The sequence below is a fragment of the Leptodactylus fuscus genome, chromosome 4, assembly GCF_031893055.1.
Source record: "Leptodactylus fuscus isolate aLepFus1 chromosome 4, aLepFus1.hap2, whole genome shotgun sequence".
NCBI classification, from domain to species: domain Eukaryota; kingdom Metazoa; phylum Chordata; class Amphibia; order Anura; family Leptodactylidae; genus Leptodactylus; species Leptodactylus fuscus.
The window spans coordinates 1,032,417-1,055,155 of NC_134268.1; the positions used below are offsets into that span (position 1 = coordinate 1,032,417).

Here is a 22,739-nt window from a genome sequence, read left to right on the forward strand (position 1 = left end):
TTACGGGTTTGTGTTGGGCTCCTCCTACAAGATACGGATGTGGAGACTGAAGAGGTGACAGTCAGCAGTGGTACAGAAGGGGGCGCTATCAGGACAGAGCTCTAAGACCCTCCCCATGGACTGTGCGCCAGCTCATCCACCATTTATCAATATATTACATCTGTTACTACAGTCACATCCAGAGCTGCACCCAGGCTCCTCCTGCCATCACCTGCCGACTATGATAAGGAGAGAGACTAGATTTTGGACTTTTATCTTGTGGGTGTAAATTCCCCCCATGATGTGACGGCACCTCTGAATCCTGCAGTGACATCACATCTACTCCAAACACAGTCCAAGCAGCACGCGATATTCTGCTATTATCTTACATCAGTCACTTCCTCTTCTAGCAGTAATAGTCTGGTGCACGGCATTGTGGGGGATGTGGTGGGTCCTCTACCAGTGATCCTTCACCTGCAGTACACAGACCCCCAGGGGGTATATACCCCACTTGCCACAAGGGTTCTCCTCCAACCAGGGATGAAATCCCTCCGGCGCCATCATCACCACTTTCATCAGAACTGATGGGGGCGCTCACTGGAGTTACAGGGGCCCCGGGGGGTGATCTGTGGCGTCCAGAACCCTGAGGTGGGGGCCACTATGCAGGTCATTATATTACAGGGGGAGACTGTGGGGGCCATTATACTATATGTAGGGACACCGAAGTGCCATTATACTACCTATTGGGGTACCGAGGGTCATTATACTACATGTGGGGGCACTAAGGTGGCCGTTATACTACATGTGGGGGGCTGAGGGGGGCATTATGCTACATGTGGGGGCACTGAGGGGGGCGTTATACTACATGTGGAGGCCATTATACTACATGTGGGGGGCTAAGGGGGCCGTTATACTACATGTGGGGGGCTGAGGAGGGCATTATACTACATGTGGGGGCACTGAGGGGGGCGTTATACTACATGTGAAGGCCATTATACTACAAGTGGGGGGCTAAGGGGGCCGTTATACTACATGTGGGGGGCATTATGCTACATGTGGGGGCACTGAGGGGGGCGTTATACTACATGTGAAGGCCATTATACTACAAGTGGGGGGCTAAGGGGGCCGTTATACTACATGTGGGGGGCTGAGGGGGGCATTATGCTACATGTGGGGGCACTGAGGGGGGCGTTATACTACATGTGGAGGCCATTATACTACATGTGGGGACTAAGGGGGCCGTTATACTACATGTGGGGGGCTGAGGGGGCCGTTATACTACATGTGGGGGGCTGAGGGGGGCATTATACTACATGTGCGGGGCTGAGGGGGCCGTTATACCACATGTGGGGGTCATTATACTACATGTGGGGGCACTGAGGGGGCTGTTATACTACATGTGGGGGCCGTTATACTACATGTGGGGGCACTGAGGGGGCTGTTATACTACATGTGGAGGCCATTATACTACATGTGGGGGGCTGAGGGGGCCGTTATACTACATGTGGGGGGCTGAGGGGGGCATTATGCTACATGTGGGGGCCATTATACTACATGTGGGGCACTGGGGGGCTGTTATACTACATGTGGGGCACTGAGGGGGCTGTTATACTACATGTGCGGGGCCATTATACTACATGGGGGGGCCATTATACTACATGTGGGGGGCTGAGGTGGCTATTATACTACATGTGGGGGGCTGAGGGGGCCGTTATACTACATGTGGGGAGCTGAGGGGGGGGGCGTTATACTACATGTGGGGGCCATTATACTACATGGGGGGCCGTTATACTACATGTGGGGGCCGTTATATTACATGTGGGGGCCATTATACTACATGTGGGGGGCCGTTATACTACATGTGGGGGCCATTATACTACATGTGGGGGGCCGTTATACTACATGTGGGGGCCATTATACTACATGTGGGGGGCCGTTATACTACATGTGGGGGCCATTATACTACATGTGGGGGCCGTTATACTACATGTGGGGGGCCGTTATACTACATGTGGGGGCCATTATACTACATGTGGGGGGCTGAGGGGGCCATTATACTACATGTGGGGGCCATTATACTACATGTGGGGGGCTGAGGGGGCCGTTGTACTACATGTGGGGGCCATTATACTACATGTGGGGCACTCAGTTGGGATGTTTTCTCGTTAGGGGAACCTACAGCTCCCTGACCTACAGCATGTTGTACACTGTGCAGCACAGCCGGGGCTGCTGGGGAGGTGTAAGAACAAAACTGTGCAGCTCTGGTTGTGACTGGAGAACAAAACCTGCTGTAGCTACAGAATGTGTAGATGTGTAATGTTATATGGAGATGAATCCTGTAATATGGTGGGGGTCCGCCGCTGACTACCGAGCACAGACCCCGCTTCTCATATGGATGACATCATTATATGGGCGGAGCATGAGCTTCTTCACCAGCTGTTCACCTCACATGGGGTCAGGACAAAGATCTGCTCACCCATGATGGACCTCCTCATCCCCCATCCTATGATTTGTGTGACCCTCTCCCAGCATTCAGTGACAACCCCTCCCCCACATTAATCACTTGACTATGTCCCCATCACTAATATACAGAATCAGATGTGAAACATATAGAAATATCTGTACAGGCCCCTCCCACACATTAATCACATGACTAGGTCCTCATCAGCTGTACATCAGAGGATACAGGGCCGCCCTGGACAGCTGGTTCTTGGGGTAACTGCATTGCTCTTGGGTTGTGCAAATGATCTGTAGCAAGTACATCAAAGAAAATGTGAAAACTGTGACAAGTAGGTCTGCACCCTCCTACAACTTCACCAATACACATTGTAATATGTCTGCACCCTCCTACAACTTCACCAATACACATTGTAATATGTCTGCGCCCTCCTGCAACTCCATCAGTATACACTGTAATATGTCTGCGCCCTCCTGCAACTTCACCAGTACACACTGTAATGTCTGTGCCCTCCTGCAACTCCATCAGTATTCACTGTAATATGTCTGCGCCCTCCTGCAACTTCACCAGTACACACTGTAATGTCTGTGCCCTCCTGCAACTCCACCAGTACACACTGTAATATGTCTGCACCCTCCTACAACTTCAACAATACACACTGTAATATGTCTGCGCCCTTGTGCAACTCCACCAGTATACACTGTAATGTCTACACCCTCCTGCAACTCCACCAGTACACACTGTAATATGTCTGCGCCCTCCTGCAACTTCACCAGTACACACTGTAATGTCTGTGCATTCCTGCAACTCCACCAGTACACACTGTAATATGTCTTCACCCTCCTGCAACTTCACCAATACACATTGTAATATGTCTGTGCCCTTGTGCAACTCCACCAGTATACACTGTAATGTGTACACCCTCCTGCAACTCCACCAGTACACACTGTAATATGTCTGTGCCCTCCTGCACATGCTTTATTCGTCTGCCTGCACCCTCCTGCAACTTTACCATCACAGGCTGGAATAGGTTCTCTTGGTTTTGCCTCTTTCTGGGGTCACATGACACCAGGAGATGGATCCACAAATCCGCAGCACAATGGGGGCTCCAGTATGCCTTCCCTCTGGGGCGCCCCTCTGTCTCTTCCTCCTGTCAGGGCTGTTTCTGTATCTATATATATACGTGGTATAAATAGTGCCATCTTGTCGCGCCCCCTCCTCAGGATCTACATCACATTTAGTTCAAGTTTTGTCTGATTTACGCCATCTTTTTGTGGATCGCAATGTCTCGGGCATCACCAGACTGTACTTAGTGCCACTCGGGGGGGGCAGTTACTTCTCCATGCACTGTGGGCTGCTCTTTCCATTATACAGATGGGGGGGGGGGGGGCAGCTGCTAACAATTGTCCCCGATCTGTCAATGGACACCCCTGAATCTCAGGGCCCTAAACAATCCATCTGTGCCCCATTATTGCTCTGTACCTCCTCCTTGTCACTTTCTGTCTCCTCCTCTTTGCTTTGTTATTGGGGGGCAGTCGGGGGCTCCTCTGCCCATGCTCGGACACTCCCCCCTCCCATCTCGCTCCTTCCCCATCATGTCCTGTCTTCTACATACGGGATCCATCACTTTCCTCCCATAAGTTCCCTCCTATCTGGGGTCACTGGATGGTCAGTACTTTTGGGCCCCGGGGCTGAACATGTTATTTCAGAATGGACGGGTCCACCAGTATTCGCAGTGATGTCACTAACTATGGACGGGTCCTCCAGTGGTCGCAGTGATGTCACTTACTATGGACGGGTCCACCAGTATTCGCAGTGATGTCACTAACTATGGACGGGTCCTCCAGTGGTCGCAGTGATGTCACTAACTATGGACGGGTCCACCAGTAGTCGCAGTGATGTCACTAACTATGGACGGGTCCTCCAGTAGTCGCAGTGATGTCACTGACTATGGACGGGTCCACCAGTATTCGCAGTGATGTCACTAACTATGGACGGGTCCTCCAGTGGTCGCAGTGATGTCACTTACTATGGACGGGTCCACCAGTATTCGCAGTGATGTCACTAACTATGGACGGGTCCTCCAGTGGTCGCAGTGATGTCACTAACTATGGACGGGTCCACCAGTAGTCGCAGTGATGTCACTAACTATGGACGGGTCCTCCAGTAGTCGCAGTGATGTCACTGACTATGGACGGGTCCTCCAGTAGTCTCAGTGATGTCACAGACTATGGTCCGGCCCACAGTCCATTATACATGTGCACTCACCTGTAACTCCACCCACAATAATATATAATCAACTACGAGAGAAACCCAAGATGGCCGACTTATCTTCTCCCCTCACGGATGTATTTTACAGGTTGACTAGCAACCACACCTCTTCCAGTCTGGGTGACCAGCATTTGAGTAGACAGTCGTGGGGCACAGCTATGGACACACATTCGGATGTAGACACAGGGGTTCCGCCCACCATTGTGCTGCTTTACTTTAACCCCGTGTCCCCCAGTCTCATCTGTGCAGTGTCTGACATGTGACCCTTGACATGTGACGGTGTAGAGCAGAGCGCAGTGTCCTGCAGTGTAGAGCAGAGCGCAGTGTCCTGCAGTGTAGAGCAGAGCGCAGTGTCCTGCAGTGAGGAGCAGAGCGCAGTGTCCTGCAGTGAGGAGCAGAGCGCAGTGTCCTGCAGTGTAGAGCAGAGCGCAGTGTCCTGCAGTGAGGAGCAGAGCGCAGTGTCCTGCAGTGAGGAGCAGAGCGCAGTGTCCTGCAGTGAGGAGCAGAGCGCAGTGTCCTGCAGTGTAGAGCAGAGCGCAGTGTCCTGCAGTGTAGAGCAGAGCGCAGTGTCCTGCAGTGAGGAGCAGAGCGCAGTGTCCTGCAGTGTAGAGCAGAGCGCAGTGTCCTGCAGTGAGGAGCAGAGCGCAGTGTCCTACGGTGAGGAGCAGAGCGCAGTGTCCTGCAGTGAGGAGCAGAGCTCAGTGTCCTACGGTGAGGAGCAGAGCGCAGTGTCCTACGGTGAGGAGCAGAGCGCAGTGTCCTGCAGTGAGGAGCAGAGCGCAGTGTCCTACAGTGTACAGTGTCCTGCAGTGAGGAGCAGAGCGCAGTGTCCTACAGTGTACAGTGTCCTGCAGTGAGGAGCAGAGCGCAGTGTCCTGCAGTGTAGAGCAGAGCGCAGTGTCCTGCAGTGAGGAGCAGAGCGCAGTGTCCTGCAGTGAAGAGCAGAGCGCAGTGTCCTACAGTGTACAGTGTCCTGCAGTGAGGAGCAGAGCGCAGTGTCCTGCAGTGAGGAGCAGAGCGCAGTGTCCTGCAGTGTAGAGCAGAGCGCAGTGTCCTGCAGTGAGGAGCAGAGCGCAGTGTCCTGCAGTGAGGAGCAGAGCGCAGTGTCCTGCAGTGAGGAGCAGAGCGCAGTGTCCTGCAGTGTAGAGCAGAGCGCAGTGTCCTGCAGTGTAGAGCAGAGCGCAGTGTCCTGCAGTGAGGAGCAGAGCGCAGTGTCCTGCAGTGTAGAGCAGAGCGCAGTGTCCTGCAGTGAGGAGCAGAGCGCAGTGTCCTACGGTGAGGAGCAGAGCGCAGTGTCCTGCAGTGAGGAGCAGAGCTCAGTGTCCTACGGTGAGGAGCAGAGCGCAGTGTCCTACGGTGAGGAGCAGAGCGCAGTGTCCTGCAGTGAGGAGCAGAGCGCAGTGTCCTACAGTGTACAGTGTCCTGCAGTGAGGAGCAGAGCGCAGTGTCCTACAGTGTACAGTGTCCTGCAGTGAGGAGCAGAGCGCAGTGTCCTGCAGTGTAGAGCAGAGCGCAGTGTCCTGCAGTGAGGAGCAGAGCGCAGTGTCCTGCAGTGAAGAGCAGAGCGCAGTGTCCTACAGTGTACAGTGTCCTGCAGTGAGGAGCAGAGCGCAGTGTCCTGCAGTGTAGAGCAGAGCGCAGTGTCCTGCAGTGTAGAGCAGAGCGCAGTGTCCTGCAGTGAGGAGCAGAGCGCAGTGTCCTGCAGTGAGGAGCAGAGCGCAGTGTCCTGCAGTGAGGAGCAGAGCGCAGTGTCCTGCAGTGAGGAGCAGAGCGCAGTGTCCTGCAGTGTAGAGCAGAGCGCAGTGTCCTGCAGTGTAGAGCAGAGCGCAGTGTCCTGCAGTGAGGAGCAGAGCGCAGTGTCCTGCAGTGTAGAGCAGAGCGCAGTGTCCTGCAGTGAGGAGCAGAGCGCAGTGTCCTACGGTGAGGAGCAGAGCGCAGTGTCCTGCAGTGAGGAGCAGAGCTCAGTGTCCTACGGTGAGGAGCAGAGCGCAGTGTCCTACGGTGAGGAGCAGAGCGCAGTGTCCTGCAGTGAGGAGCAGAGCGCAGTGTCCTACAGTGTACAGTGTCCTGCAGTGAGGAGCAGAGCGCAGTGTCCTACAGTGTACAGTGTCCTGCAGTGAGGAGCAGAGCGCAGTGTCCTGCAGTGTAGAGCAGAGCGCAGTGTCCTGCAGTGAGGAGCAGAGCGCAGTGTCCTGCAGTGAGGAGCAGAGCGCAGTGTCCTACAGTGTACAGTGTCCTGCAGTGAGGAGCAGAGCGCAGTGTCCTGCAGTGTAGAGCAGAGCGCAGTGTCCTGCAGTGAGGAGCAGAGCGCAGTGTCCTGCAGTGAGGAGCAGAGCGCAGTGTCCTACAGTGTACAGTGTCCTGCAGTGAGGAGCAGAGCGCAGTGTCCTGCAGTGTAGAGCAGAGCGCAGTGTCCTGCAGTGAGGAGCAGAGCGCAGTGTCCTGCAGTGAGGAGCAGAGCGCAGTGTCCTACAGTGTACAGTGTCCTGCAGTGAGGAGCAGAGCGCAGTGTCCTGCAGTGTAGAGCAGAGCGCAGTGTCCTGCAGTGTAGAGCAGAGCGCAGTGTCCTGCAGTGATGAGCAGAGCGCAGTGTCCTGCAGTGAGGAGCAGAGCGCAGTGTCCTGCAGTGAGGAGCAGAGCGCAGTGTCCTGCAGTGAGGAGCAGAGCGCAGTGTCCTGCAGTGTAGAGCAGAGCGCAGTGTCCTGCAGTGTAGAGCAGAGCGCAGTGTCCTGCAGTGTAGAGCAGAGCGCAGTGTCCTGCAGTGAGGAGCAGAGCGCAGTGTCCTACGGTGAGGAGCAGAGCGCAGTGTCCTGCAGTGAGGAGCAGAGCTCAGTGTCCTACGGTGAGGAGCAGAGCGCAGTGTCCTACGGTGAGGAGCAGAGCGCAGTGTCCTGCAGTGAGGAGCAGAGCGCAGTGTCCTACAGTGTACAGTGTCCTGCAGTGAGGAGCAGAGCGCAGTGTCCTACAGTGTACAGTGTCCTGCAGTGAGGAGCAGAGCGCAGTGTCCTGCAGTGTAGAGCAGAGCGCAGTGTCCTGCAGTGAGGAGCAGAGCGCAGTGTCCTGCAGTGAGGAGCAGAGCGCAGTGTCCTACAGTGTACAGTGTCCTGCAGTGAGGAGCAGAGCGCAGTGTCCTGCAGTGTAGAGCAGAGCGCAGTGTCCTGCAGTGAGGAGCAGAGCGCAGTGTCCTGCAGTGAGGAGCAGAGCGCAGTGTCCTACAGTGTACAGTGTCCTGCAGTGAGGAGCAGAGCGCAGTGTCCTGCAGTGTAGAGCAGAGCGCAGTGTCCTGCAGTGTAGAGCAGAACGCAGTGTCCTGCAGTGAGGAGCAGAGCGCAGTGTCCTGCAGTGAGGAGCAGAGCGCAGTGTCCTACGGTGAGGAGCAGAGCGCAGTGTCCTACGGTGAGGAGCAGAGCGCAGTGTCCTGCAGTGAGGAGCAGAGCGCAGTGTCCTGCAGTGTAGAGCAGAGCGCAGTGTCCTGCAGTGAGGAGCAGAGCGCAGTGTCCTGCAGTGTAGAGCAGAGCGCAGTGTCCTGCAGTGAGGAGCAGAGCGCAGTGTCCTGCAGTGTAGAGCAGAGCGCAGTGTCCTGCAGTGAGGAGCAGAGCGCAGTGTCCTACAGTGTACAGTGTCCTGCAGTGAGGAGCAGAGTGTAATGTCCTGATGGAGTTGCTGAGCTGTTTTGTATTATACAGGGTTTGTGCCTGCCATGGACAGCACCAATACATAGACGGAGCGGCCTCCTCTCCCCAGCAGGGCACATGGCATTGTGGGTAATGCCTGGTAACATGGAAGCATCTTACAGCACCATGGACAGTCTCCACTGTTACAAGATATCTGATTCTCAAGGACCCCGACATTCATGTCATCCTGGGAACTTGTCATGGTCGTCCCCTATTGGCCGGTGACCTGTGGTCCAGCAGCTGCCCGGCCCATAGCTTTGTGTGTTAGGGGCCAGCCCGGAGATCTTCTGCAACATGATGAGCTTCCCGGGGGTTGGCGAGACATGAGGTCAGGTGGGTGGAGTGTCCGTCTTATCTGCAACATAAGAGGCAACAGAAGATGAGGACTGGTGTAGTGAAGGCCATGACGGCCCAGGGAGAAGATGTATATAAGATGCTAGCCAAGATGGCAGCGCCACTGCCTGGACCCCAAATCCAACATCTACGTGAACATGGTAACGCTGTGAGGTAAAGTCCACTACTGACCGGTTGAGGTGGAATTGGCGCTGTCTTCTGCTGCAGAGAAGTTGAGATCTGTCCCATCTGTAATCAATGATGATCTAGATCGGTGACATCGATCCCCGGAGCGTGTCCTGCGAAGGACAATCTGGAGAAGAAAATAACATGGACACGACATGAGGAATGTCATCAACAATTAAGACAACAAGAAGCTACAAGAGATGACTTCTTGTAACTGTCCAAATTTGGTGTTGTCACAGCCCCGCCCCCTGTTACTGACATCACTAATATAATGACGTGATCAGACATGAGATCCGCCCCCTTATACTACAGTACAGCTAATCATCTATTACTACTGACAACCAGCTGTATATATCATGTCTAAGAGGTTGTCACAGCCCCGCCCCCTGTTACTGACAACCAGCCTGTATATACCATGTCTGAGAGGTAGTCACAGCCCCGCCCCCTGTTACTGACAACCAGCCTGTATATATCATGTCTGAGAGGTAGTCACAGCCCCGCCCCCTGTTACTGACAACCAGCCTGTATATATCATGTCTGAGAGGTTGTCACAGCCCCGCCCCCTGTTACTGACAACCAGCTGTATATACCATGTCTGAGAGGTAGTCACAGCCCCGCCCCCTGTTACTGACAACCAGCCTGTATATATCATGTCTGAGAGGTAGTCACAGCCCCGCCCCCTGGCGCTGACAACCAGCCTGTATATATCATGTGTGAGAGGTTGTCACAGCCCCACCCCCTGTTACTGACAACCAGCTGTATATATCATGTGTGAGAGGTAGTCACAGCCCCGCCCCCTGTTACTGACAACCAGCCTGTATATACCATGTCTGAGAGGTAGTCACAGCCCCGCCCCCTGTTACTGACAACCAGCCTGTATATATCATGTCTGAGAGGTAGTCACAGCCCCGCCCCCTGTTACTGACAACCAGCCTGTATATATCATGTCTGAGAGGTAGTCACAGCCCCGCCCCCTGTTACTGACAACCAGCCTGTATATATCATGTCTGAGAGGTAGTCACAGCCCCGCCCCCTGTTACTGACAACCAGCTGTATATACCATGTCTGAGAGGTAGTCACAGCCCCGCCCCCTGTTACTGACAACCAGCTGTATATATCATGTCTGAGAGGTAGTCACAGCCCCGCCCCCTGTTACTGACAACCAGCTGTATATACCATGTCTGAGAGGTAGTCACAGCCCCGCCCCCTGTTACTGACAACCAGCTGTATATATCATGTCTGAGAGGTTGTCACAGCCCCGCCCCCTGTTACTGACAACCAGCCTGTATATATCATGTCTGAGAGGTTGTCACAGCCCCGCCCCCTGTTACTGACAACCAGCCTGTATATATCATGTCTGAGAGGTAGTCACAGCCCCGCCCCCTGTTACTGACAACCAGCCTGTATATATCATGTCTGAGAGGTTGTCACAGCTCCGCCCCCTGTTACTGACAACCAGCTGTATATACCATGTCTGAGAGGTAGTCACAGCCCCGCCCCCTGTTACTGACAACCAGCTGTATATATCATGTCTGAGAGGTTGTCACAGCTCCGCCCCCTGTTACTGACAACCAGCTGTATATACCATGTCTGAGAGGTTGTCACAGCTCCGCCCCCTGTTACTGACAACCAGCTGTATATATCATGTCTGAGAGGTAGTCACAGCCCCGACCCCTGTTACTGACAACCAGCTGTATATATCATGTCTGAGAGGTAGTCACAGCCCCGCCCCCTGTATATATCATGTCTGAGAGGTTGTCACAGCCCCGCCCCCTGTTACTGACAACCAGCTGTATATATCATGTCTGAGAGGTAGTCACAGCCCCGCCCCCTGTTACTGACAACCAGCCTGTATATATCATGTCTGAGAGGTTGTCACAGCCCCGTCCCCTGTTACTGACAACCAGCTGTATATAGCATGTCTGAGAAGTTGTCACAGCCCCGCCCCCTGTTACTGACAACCAGCTGTATATATCATGTCTGAGAGGTAGTCACAGCCCCGCCCCCTGTTACTGACAACCAGCCTGTATATATCATGTCTGAGAGGTTGTCACAGCCCCGCCCCCTGTTACTGACAACCAGCTGTATATATCATGTCTGAGAGGTTGTCACAGCCCCGCCCCCTGTTACTGACAACCAGCCTGTATATATCATGTCTGAGAGGTAGTCACAGCCCCGCCCCCTGTTACTGACAACCAGCCTGTATATATCATGTCTGAGAGGTAGTCACAGCCACGCCCCCTGTTACTGACAACCAGCCTGTATATATCATGTCTGAGAGGTAGTCACAGCCCCGCCCCCTGTTACTGACAACCGGCCTGTATATACCATGTGTGAGAGGTAGTCACAGCCCCGCCCCCTGGTACTGACAACCAGCTGTATATATCATGTCTGAGAGGTAGTCACAGCCCCGCCCCCTGTTACTGACAACCAGCTGTATATATCATGTCTGAGAGGTAGTCACAGCCCCGCCCCCTGGTACTGACAACCAGCTGTATATATCATGTCTGAGAGGTAGTCACAGCCCCGCCCCCTGTTACTGACAACCAGCCTGTATATATCATGTCTGAGAGGTAGTCACAGCCCCGCCCCCTGTTACTGACAACCAGCCTGTATATATCATGTCTGAGAGGTTGTCACAGCCCCGCCCCCTGTTATGAATTTGATGGATCCTCATTATCACTTCATTACTTAATTTCCAGGGGTCCTCACCTTCCTGCTCTGGGGGCTGCTGGGGGCTGACGCGCTGGTGTACAGGCTCAGGCTGGAGTTGGAGTGGCTTGGTGACAACCCTTTAGTTTTGGCCTGGCTCCCAGCACGAGTGAGAGTGGATGAGGAAAAGGAATCAGGGGTCAGATATTTTTCATTGATTTTCACATTGGTCCGGCCTTTCACTGCAAAAATACAGAAAAAATATGAGAAAGCGGAGAACGTGGAGATTATAGGAGGACCTGAGCCCACCAACCTAGAGGAGAACATGGAGATTATAGGAGGACCTGAGCCCACCAACCTAGAGGAGAACATGGAGATTATAGGAGGACCTGAGCCCACCAACCTAGAGGAGAACATGGAGATTATAGGAGGACCTGAGCCCACCAACCTAGAGGAGAACATGGAGATTATAGGAGGACCTGAGCTCACCAGGCTAGAGGAGAACATGGAGATTATAGGAGGACCTGAGCCCACCAAACTAGAGGAGAACATGGAGATTATAGGAGGACCTGAGCCCACTAACCTAGAGGAGAACATGGAGATTATAGGAGGACCTGAGCCCACTAACCTAGAGGAGAACATGGAGATTATAGGAGGACCTGAGCCCACTAACCTAGAGGAGAACATGGAGATTATAGGAGGACCTGAGCCCACTAACCTAGAGGATAACATGAAGATTATAGGAGGACCTGAGCCCACCAACCTAGAGGAGAACATGGAGATTAATTGAGGACCTGAGGTCACCAACCTAGAGGAAAACATGGAGAAGATAAGAAGACCTGAGCCCCCCAACCTAGAGGAGAATATGGTGATTATAGGAGGACCTGAGCCCACCAGCCTAGAGGAGAACATGGAGATTATAGGAGGACCTGAGTTGACCAGCCTATAGCAGATCATGGAGATTATAGGTGGACATGAGCCCACTAGCCTAGAGGAGAACATGGAGGTTATAGGAGGACCTGAGCCCACCAGCCTAGAGCAGATCATGGAGATTATAGGAGGACATGAGCTCACCAGCCTAGAGGGGAACATGGAGATTATAGGAGGTCCTAAAACCACCAACCTAGAGGAGAACATGGAGATTATAGGAGATCCTAAAACCACCAGCCTAGAGGAGAATATGGAGATTAACTGAGGACCTGAGCCCACCAGCCTAGAGGAGAACATGGAGATTATAGGAGGACCTGAGTTGACCAGCCTATAGCAGATCATGGAGATTATAGGTGGACATGAGCCCACTAGCCTAGAGAAGAACATGGAGGTTATAGGAGTACCTGATCTCACCAACCTAGAGCAGATCATGGAGATTATAGGAGGACCTGAGCCCACCAACCTAGAGAAGAACATGTAAGTTATAGGAGGACCTGAGCCCACCAACCTAGAGTGGATCATGGAGATTATATGAGGACATGAGCTCACCAGCCTAGAGGAGAACATGGAGATTATAAAAGGACCTGAGCCCACCAGCCTAGAGCAAATCATGGAGATTGTAGGAGGACATGAGCCCACTAGCCTAGAGGAGAACATGGAGGTTATAGGAGGACCTGAGCCCACCAACCTAGAGGAGAACATGGAGATTATAGGAGGACCTGATCCCGCCAACCTAGAGGAGAACATGGAGATTATTGGTGGTCCTGAGCCCACCAACCTAGAAGATAACATGGAGATTATAGGAGGTCCTGAGCCCACCAACCTACAGGTGAATATGGAGATTCTAAGAGGACCTGAGCCCACCAACCTAGAGGAGAACATGGAGATTATAGGAGGACCTGAGCTCACCAACCTAAAGGAGAACATGGAGATTATAGGAGGACCTGAGCTCACCAACCTAAAGGAGAACATGGAGATTATAGGAGGACCTGAGCTCACCAACCTAAAGGAGAACATGGAGATTATAGGAGGTCTTGACCCCACCAACCTAGAGGAGAACATGGAGATTATAGGAGGTCCTAAAACCACCAGCCTAGAGGAGAATATGGAGATTATAGGAGGACCTGAGCCCACCAACCTAGAGGAGAACATGGAGATTATAGGAGGACCTGAGTCCACCAGCGTAGGGTATTGCCTAGGGAAGGTCCACACATATGACGCACCTCTACATGGGTCATTCTTCACCAGGAATTCATCCAGAGCGATCCATCCGCCTCCCACCCGCACCATGAGGGTACTCCGCAGAATCCGGACCATGCGCAGCTGCTGAGACTCCCCAAACTGAGAGAGAGACAAACTGACAATCTGACACAGCGAGGAGAGGGGTGCAGGGGGCAACATGTTCACCAGAGGGGGTGGTCCCTACAGCAGGAGTCAATAGACACAGGGAGGTTTCTACAGCAAGGGTCTATAGATACAGGGAGGTCCCTACAGCTGAGGTCTATAGATACAGGGGGCTCCCTATGGCAAAGGTCTATAGATATGGAGAGGTCCCTACAGCAATGGTCTATAGATACCGGGAGGTCCCTATGGCAAGGGTCTATAGATACAGGGAGGTCCCAATAGCAGGAGGAGAATGGGGGTGTATAGACAGAGGGAGAAAAATGTCCATAGATAGATCTACGTGAAACCTTACAATAGTGGGTACATAAAGTCCCTACAAAGGGCAAAGGCCTGTCTTCCAGCTTGCAGAAACAGAGGGACCCTACAGACCAGGACTACCAACCTATAGATTCTCTAGGCTGAAAGTGGACAGCCATATATAGCTGAGGTGGGGCTTCTTGGTGTAAGCAGGATGTATATACATAGCTGTTGGTTCTTACTACAAGGGGTTACATATATAACAGACAGGGCGCCCCCAACCATTGTGTCTGCAGACGAGGCGTCTACACGGGGGCACCGAGGGCAGAGACACTGACCAGTACTGTAAGTAAATGTATAACATGCTGGATATGGGCGCTGTGCACTGGAAGGAATATGGGTGGGGGGTCACAGGTGTGGGGTGACACGTCTGAAGCGACATGCACGGAATCGTCTCTCTAGGGAAAAGGCAGGAGCAGAAGCTTGCGGGAAAAAAACAAAGGTCTGAGGGGGGTGACGGGGAGAAGCAGAGAGACCAGAGTGAAAATCAACTATAGAAGACTGTAAGAGAGGGAGGATGAGCGGAGGGGAGGCATGGAGGAAGTGTCAGGAGGCTCCTCATAAAGCAGGACGTCACGACATCAGGTCTCAGGTGAGTGAAAAGTCAAGAACCAGAGGGGCACAAGTCGTAGCAGATATGGTGGAGGTTTAGGGTAAGCCGCTGTCACACTGGCCTCCAGCACTAAGCCTTACAGATCTGGCTTCCTGACCTTGGACTCACCTGGTGTACAGTTCTGGAGCAGTACGTCTTGGGGTTGGGCAGTGGGGTGAAGATGAGAGGGATCTGGATGAATCATGTCCACGTATAGCGAGAGGGATCCCGTACTCACCCGGTATCGGTTGGCGCTGATCTGCTGCACCTGGAATCGCTTCGCACAATTACACTGAGCCACCTGTCTGTTGACCTAGAGAAGAAGGAGATCAGCGTCACAGGCAGAGCCGGGTGGACGATCAGCGGACACTGATGTTCAGGCCCTTACCTCGTCCTGGATTCGCTCAGCATCTGCATTTCTCCTCAGGGGGTCTCTGCTGGGGTGCAGGGCGCTGACAAACTCATAGTAGTCAATAAAGCCGTCACCATTAATGTCAAAGATGTTAGCGACAGCCGTCATCTCCAGGGAGTTTGTGGGAAATCCTGCAAGGAGGCGGAGCCATCAGTCACAAGGAAAGCTCATCATCAGTGTGCTTACAAGATATACTGTGCCGCTATATAAGTCACCTCTCTGAGATAATAAATCAGCGCTCTGAGATAATAAGTCAGTGTCCTGATATAATAAGTCACTCTGAGATTATAAATAATTGCTCTGAGATAAAACGAACCCCCCCCTCCTCTGAGATAATAAGTCAGATTTGTTTGTTACATTGGTATGCAATGAATTTCAAAAAATTCCACATACAGTTAAGAAGGATCATCTTCACACCCCATTCAGACAATTAGAGTTGTTCCTATAGGTCAGTTTTTATGAATGAGATGCATTTGTTCAACGGAGGAAGGGGCTACAGACAGAGGTCGATCAAACATATGCAAGAGCTAAAAGGACACCACGCTCTGATCTGATTCATCCGGTAACCCCAAGAGAGACTAAACAAATTGGGGTACGCTACATTACTCAATTCCATTCACGTTGGAATGACATGTATAGAGCCCTGTCTAAATTTTGGCCCATTTTACAGGGGGATCCGATCCTGGCACAATATATTCCACCCTCTCCAGGTATTGTTCCTCAGAAGGATCTATTGGTTAAAAGCCACTATGAAGTAAAGCAGCCGAATATCTTTGGGGTAAGTTCTTCAGAGAATGGCTGTTTCCTTTGTGGACGCAGCGTGGCCTGCCGCAAAATTCAGAAAGCCACAGATTTTTGCAACCACCAGGGCGATAATGACACACGTTATGTAATATATTATGCTACTTGCCCATGCTCTAACATCTATGTTGGGCTAACATCACGTGAATTAAAAATCCGGCTATGTGAACATGTACGCGATATCCTTGCAAGCTCCAATTTAGAGAGCGCCGGTGACAGATCTAAACCGATAGCCGGGCACTTTGCATTACTTCATGAGAGCGAGCCTGCACGGTTGCGTGTACTCAGCATTGATTGTATTCCAGCTATCATCCGTGGGGTGATCTCAAGAAACGCTTGGCCCAATCTGAGGCCTAGTGGATTTGGACTCGATCTCCGACAGGATTGAACGAATCCCTTAATTTTGTAGTTTTCTCTGATCTGGCCATTGCAGGGTCAGTCACCCTAAGGTCTTGTGGAGGTCGTGGGGTTACTTGTTAATGGTTTTAACATTTTGTGGTTCTTCTTATGTTGTTATTGTCTTCTTAGTCTTCTTAGTGTACAAGTTGGACGGTCCTGTGGGGATCATATCAGCCAATGTTCCTGTGTTTCGATCTATTGGGATTTTGGATCTTGCTTCTTTCTCCCCCCTGATGCGTCTTAGGGTGCATTCACACTGAGTAACGCCGGGCGTGTATCACAGCCGTACACGCCGGCATTACAGCAGACTGCCGAACACTTCCCATTCACTTCAATGGGAGCGCTCGTAACAGCGGCGTTTACGAGTGCTCCCATTGAAGTGAATGGGAAGTGTTCGGCAGCCCTGCTGTAACGCCGGCGTGTACGGCTCTCATACACGCCCGGCGTTACATAGTGTGCATGCACCCTTATCCCCCCCTTGTCTCAACCCTCACGCTCTCATCTTCTCACATAGTTTACTATAGATTACTTTTGCACCTTGTCTGCAGGTTTGGATTTATTTTATATAACTCATATATATTCTCACATACTTGTCCTTTTCTCACATATTTCAGTGCAGATCACCTTTATTCTCACACTGCGCAGGTTTCATTATGTAACTGATCAGGCAGAACGCCATTTTTTACTTTTTAATAAATCACTTTGTGTGTTATGTATTTTGCATTTTTATGCCTCACATCATACACTTTGCATACACATACACATTCTGTACATGCCTTAGGACACACCTTTCCTATTTCTGCATGTTTGGTGCTTTGTTACATATTGGGTTTCTCCATATTTCTGCCATAATATTTTCTACACTGTTTTTTTCTGATATAGATTGTGATAGAGCTCACAGTGTACAGCTTTCCTATCAGTCTGTCCTTGGAGTATGGGAGGAAATCCACACAATCACGGGGGGAACATACAAACTACACGCAGATGTTGTTCCTGGCAGGATTTGAACCCAGGGCTCCAGCACTGCAAGGTTGCAAGCAGTGGTGTAACTAGGAATGGTGGGGCCCCGTGGCAAACTTTTGACAAAGATAATGATGTTTGTGGGACCCGCGGTGTCACTTACTGATCTCAGCCCCTACCAGGATCAGTAAGTAAATAGGGCCCATTACCAGCTAGAGTAACTCCAGCCAGTAATGGCCTATTAAATAAAAAAAAAAAATACAGCGGTATCGGCTTTCGCCGGGCCCCTAATGTCCTGGGCCCTGTAACAGCTGCTACCTCTGCTACCCCGGGAGTTACGGCACAGGCTGCAGGGCTGCAGTGCTAACCACTGAGCAATCGTGTTGCCCGATAATATTCTATACACTTGTAGTCCCATTTTGTTCCGCGACCTGGTCATACTTATTAGCATCTACCCCCCCCCCCCCCATCCTTGAGCACATGTCGGCGTTAGCCACCACTTGACCACCGTGAGAGTCAGAAAGCGATGGTGCACTTTGCTATAACAACACACTCGCCCCATGTCTTTGACCTTTGGCATACGATCATGTGATGTAGTCATGTGAGCTTATACTGCCATGCGGCACCCTAATGGGGTGTATTGTTTATGGGATGGGTTGTTGTGAGTCAGGTCTCTGGAGCAACTTTATTGGTCTATTCAACGCCCACATGTACATAAAAGGCCCCCTAGACCACACTACCTTCACCCCTGGACGAAGGCGTATGCCAGCCAAAACGCGTGTCGGGTGTGGTCAGTGCACAGCCTCTCCCCTCTGTCTCCCATTACTTGCACCAGTATGGGTATGTTTTCTTGTTCTGACTTATAGTTGGCGATGTTCACACGTATCTTTAACTGCTCCTAGGTTTGCTACATGTTATTATATAACATATTATATCTATGTGAGATTTATTTGTCATAGCACTTGCCTATCTGCTGCACACTGCTCTATCATGATGTATGCATTCTTTGTCATAGGAAATACAGATGGCGATACATCCCCATATATAAATATATGAGATAATAAGTCAGCGCTCTGAGATAATAAGTCAGCGCTCTGAGATAATAAGTCAGTGCCCTGAGATAATAAGTCAGTGTCCTGAGATAATAAGTCAGTGTCCTGAGATAATAAGTCAGCGCTCTGAGATAATAAGTCAGTGTCTTGAGATAATAAGTCAGCGCTTTGAAATAATAAGTCAGTGTCCTGAGATAATAAGTCAACGCTCTGAGATAATAAGTCAGCGCTCTGAGAGAATAAGTCAGTGTCCTGAGATAATAAGTCAGTGTCCTGAGATAATAAGTCAGCGCTCTGAGATAATAAGTCAGTGTCCTGAGATAATAAGTCAGTGTCCTGAGATAATAAGTCAGCGCTCTGAGATAATAAGTCAGCGCTTTGAGATAATAAGTCAGAGTCCTGAGATAATAATCTAGAGCTCTGAGATAATAAATCAGTGTCCTGAGATAATAAGTCAGCGCTCTGAGAGAATAAGTCAGCACTCTGAGAGAATAAGTCAGTGTCCTGAGATAATAAGTCAGTGTCCTGAGATAATAAGAAAGTGTCCTGAGATAATAAGTCAGCGCTCTGAGATAATAAGTCAGCGCTTTGAGATAATAAGTCAGTGTCCTGCGATAATAAGTCAGTGTCCTGAGATAATAAGTCAGTGTCCTGCGATAATAAGTCAGTGTCCTGAGATAATAAGTCAGTGTCCTGAGATAATAAGTCAGCGCTCTTAGATAATAAGTCAGTGTCCTGAGATAATAAGTCAGTGTCCTGAGATTATAAGTCAGCCCTCAGAGATAATAAGTCAGTGTCCTGAGATAAGTCAGTGTCCTGAGATAAGCTAGAGCTCTGAGATAATAAATCAGTGTCCTGAGATCAGGGGTGAGCCTGCTCCTTTTCGCCGCCCGAGGCTAACTGCAGAAAGCCGCCCCCCCCCCGGCCGGGAGGAGGGGGCGGATCGGGGGCGTGGCCGGCGGATATGAGGCGTGGCCGGGCAGATCGGGGTGTGGCTGAGTGAAGGGGGTGGGGCTTAGCCACGTTCGCCGGCAGAGAGTAGGCCCGGAGACTGCCTGCTCTTTGCCTGAGCGTGAGGGGAGGCTGCTGGAGCACCGCTGCTCCAGCGGCCTCCCCAAACCACCGCTCGGTGATAAGCCAGTCCAGGACAGCTTGTCCTGGACTGGCTTAGGTTAGCAAAAATGCCACCCTCCCTGAGGCCCTGGCATAGTGCCGCCTGAAGCGGTCGCTTCAGGTCGCCTCATGGGAGGTGCGGCACTGCCTGAGATAATAAGTCAGCGCTCTGAGAGAATAAGTCAGCACTCTGAGAGAATAAGTCAGTGCTCTGAGAGAATAAGTCAGTGTCCTGAGATAATAAGTCAGTGTCCTGAGATAATAAGTCAGCGCTCTGAGATAATAAGTCAGCGCTCTGAGATAATAAGTCAGCGCTCTGAGATAATAAGTCAGTGTCCTGAGATAATAAGTCAGTGTCCTAAGATAATAAGTCAGCGCTCTGAGATAATAAGTCAGCGCTTTGAGATAATAAGTCAGTGTCCTGCGATAATAAGTCAGTGTCCTGAGATAATAAGTCAGCGCTCTGAGATAATAAGTCAGTATCCTGAGATTATAAGTCAGCCCTCAGAGATAATAAGTCAGTGTCCTGTGATAAGTCAGTGTCCTAAGATAATAAGTCAGCGCTCTGAGATAATAAGTCAGCGCTTTGAGATAATAAGTCAGAGTCCTGAGATAATAAGCTAGAGCTCTGAGATAATAAATCAGTGTCCTGAGATAATAAGTCAGCGCTCTGAGAGAATAAGTCAGTGCTCTGAGAGAATAAGTCAGTGTCCTGAGATAATAAGTCAGCGCTCTGTGAGAATAAGTCAGCACTCTGAGAGAATAAGTCAGCGCTCTGAGAGAATAAGTCAGTGTCCTGAGATAATAAGTCAGTGTCCTGAGATAATAAGTCAGCGCTCTGAGATAATAAGTCAGTGTCCTGAGATAATAAGTCAGCGTCCTGAGATAATAAGTCAGCGCTCTGAGATAATAAGTCAGTGTCCTGAGATAATAAGAAAGTGTCCTGAGATAATAAGTCAGCGCTCTGAGATAATAAGTCAGCACTTTGAGATAATAAGTCAGTGTCCTAAGATAATAAGTCAGTGTCCTGCGATAATAAGTCAGTGTCCTGCGATAATAAGTCAGTGTCCTGAGATAATAAGTCAGCGCTCTGAGAGAATAAGTCAGCACTCTGAGAGAATAAGTCAGTGCTCTGAGAGAATAAGTCAGTGTCCTGAGATAATAAGTCAGTGTCCTGAGATAATAAGTCAGCACTCTGAGATAATAAGTCAGCACTCTGAGATAATAAGTCAGCGCTCTGAGATAATAAGTCAGTGTCCTGAGATAAGTCAGTGTCCTGAGATAATAAGTCAGCGCTCTGAGATAATAAGTCAGTGTCCTGAGATAATAAGAAAGTGTCCTGAGATAATAAGTCAGCGCTCTGAGATAATAAATCAGCGCTTTGAGATAATAAGTCACTCTCCTGCGATAATAAGTCAGTGTCCTGAGATAATAAGTCAGTGTCCTGCGATAATAAGTCAGTGTCCTGAGATAATAAGTCAGTGTCCTGCGATAATAAGTCAGTGTCCTGAGATAATAAGTCAGCGCTCTGAGATAATAAGTCAGCGCTTTGAGATAATAAGTCAGCGCTCTGAGATAATAAGTCAGTGCTCTAAGACTCAGGTATCTCCCCCTCTGCTTATAGCCAAGACCCCTGGTTATGAGGTCACTGTGGGTTGGAGGTCACTTACTAGAGGACAGAACACTTTCCATGAACTCCCGCTGACTGATCCTGCCGTCCTGATCGCGGTCTATTCCTCGGAAGACGTCCAGGATGCGAGATTTCATCTGCCCGATCCACTGCATGTATCGCTTCCGCCAGACAGCAAAGTCAAAATGTGCAAATTCCTGCAACTGGAAGAGACAAAGACAAGCAATGAGCCGCTGCTGCCATCCCCGGGGATCCTAAGGTTGGGGCGTGATCAGACCACAGACCTCGTGCAGCCTCTGAACAGCGCTCTGAAGACGACACTGACGGTCTAAGGCCAAGAACCACAACTGCTGCCAGCGGTTCAGGAGCTGCGCCATGTGCGGGGTCCGCGGTGCCAGGTCTTGGAGAGGAATTGAGGGCCCGGTCTGGGGAGATTTCAAGGAGTTTTGTCTTTCTGAAACAATAAACAGTGATTAGGAGCAAAGAAGTGACATAATGTGAGCAATAGACAGCTACCAGGTGACAGCCGCTCCTGTGTACCAGAGCAATAGACAGCTACCAGGTGACAGCCGCTCCTGTGTACCAGAGCAATAGACAGCCGCCAGGTGACAGCCGCTCCTGTGTACCAGAGCAATAGACAGCCGCCAGGTGACAGCCGCTCCTGTGTACCAGAGCAATAGACAGCTACCAGGTGACAGCCGCTCCTGTGTACCAGAGCAATAGACAGATACCAGGTGACAGCTGCTCCTGTGTACCAGAGCAATAGACAGATACCAGGTGACAGCCGCTCCTGTGTACCAGAGCAATAGACAGCCGCCAGGTGACAGCCGCTCCTGTGTACCAGAGCAATAGACAGCCGCCAGGTGACAGCCGCTCCTGTGTACCAGAGCAATAGACAGCCGCCAGGTGACAGCCGCTCCTGTGTACCAGAGCAATAGACAGATACCAGGTGACAGCCGCTCCTGTGTACCAGAGCAATAGACAGCTACCAGGTGACAGCCGCTCCTGTGTACCAGAGCAATAGACAGCCGCCAGGTGACAGCCGCTCCTGTGTACCAGAGCAATAGACAGCCGCCAGGTGACAGCCGCTCCTGTGTACCAGAGCAATAGACAGCTACCAGGTGACAGCCGCTCCTGTGTACCAGAGCAATAGACAGATACCAGGTGACAGCCGCTCCTGTGTACCAGAGCAATAGACAGCTACCAGGTGACAGCCGCTCCTGTGTACCAGAGCAATAGACAGATACCAGGTGACAGCCGCTCCTGTGTACCAGAGCAATAGACAGATACCAGGTGACAGCCGCTCCTGTGTACCAGAGCAATAGACAGCCGCCAGGTGACAGCCGCTCCTGTGTACCAGAGCAATAGACAGCTACCAGGTGACAGCCGCTCCTGTGTACCAGAGCAATAGACAGCCGCCAGGTGACAGCCGCTCCTGTGTACCAGAGCAATAGACAGCCGCCAGGTGACAGCCGCTCCTGTGTACCAGAGCAATAGACAGCCGCCAGGTGACAGCCGCTCCTGTGTACCAGAGCAATAGACAGCCGCCAGGTGACAGCCGCTCCTGTGTACCAGAGCAGTGGTATACAGGACTGG

The 22,739-nt window shown here is 51.2% G+C and overlaps 1 protein-coding gene across 4 annotated transcripts in view; it reads right to left on the minus strand.

Moving 5' to 3' along the window:
- Positions 1–8,324: 8,324 nt before the first annotated feature.
- LOC142199999 (microtubule-actin cross-linking factor 1, isoforms 6/7-like) overlaps positions 8,325–22,739 on the minus strand; it is a 71,137-nt gene continuing 56,722 nt past the window's right edge. For 2 of the 4 annotated variants that reach the window (XM_075269981.1, XM_075269980.1), the window contains exons 33-40: positions 21,428–21,597; positions 21,184–21,346; positions 15,165–15,319; positions 15,015–15,089; positions 13,707–13,824; positions 11,614–11,795; positions 8,908–9,028; positions 8,325–8,737 (exon numbers count right to left, since the gene is read on the minus strand). In XM_075269981.1, coding sequence (XP_075126082.1) covers positions 8,712–8,737; positions 8,908–9,028; positions 11,614–11,795; positions 13,707–13,824; positions 15,015–15,089; positions 15,165–15,319; positions 21,184–21,346; positions 21,428–21,597 — 1,010 coding nt within the window. In that variant the 3' untranslated portion in view covers positions 8,325–8,711. Of the gene's footprint in view, positions 8,738–8,907; positions 9,029–11,613; positions 11,796–13,706; positions 13,825–14,343; positions 14,629–15,014; positions 15,090–15,164; positions 15,320–21,183; positions 21,347–21,427; positions 21,598–22,739 lie in introns of those variants that run through there. The other 2 variants (XM_075269982.1, XM_075269983.1) reach the window with 2 other exon arrangements.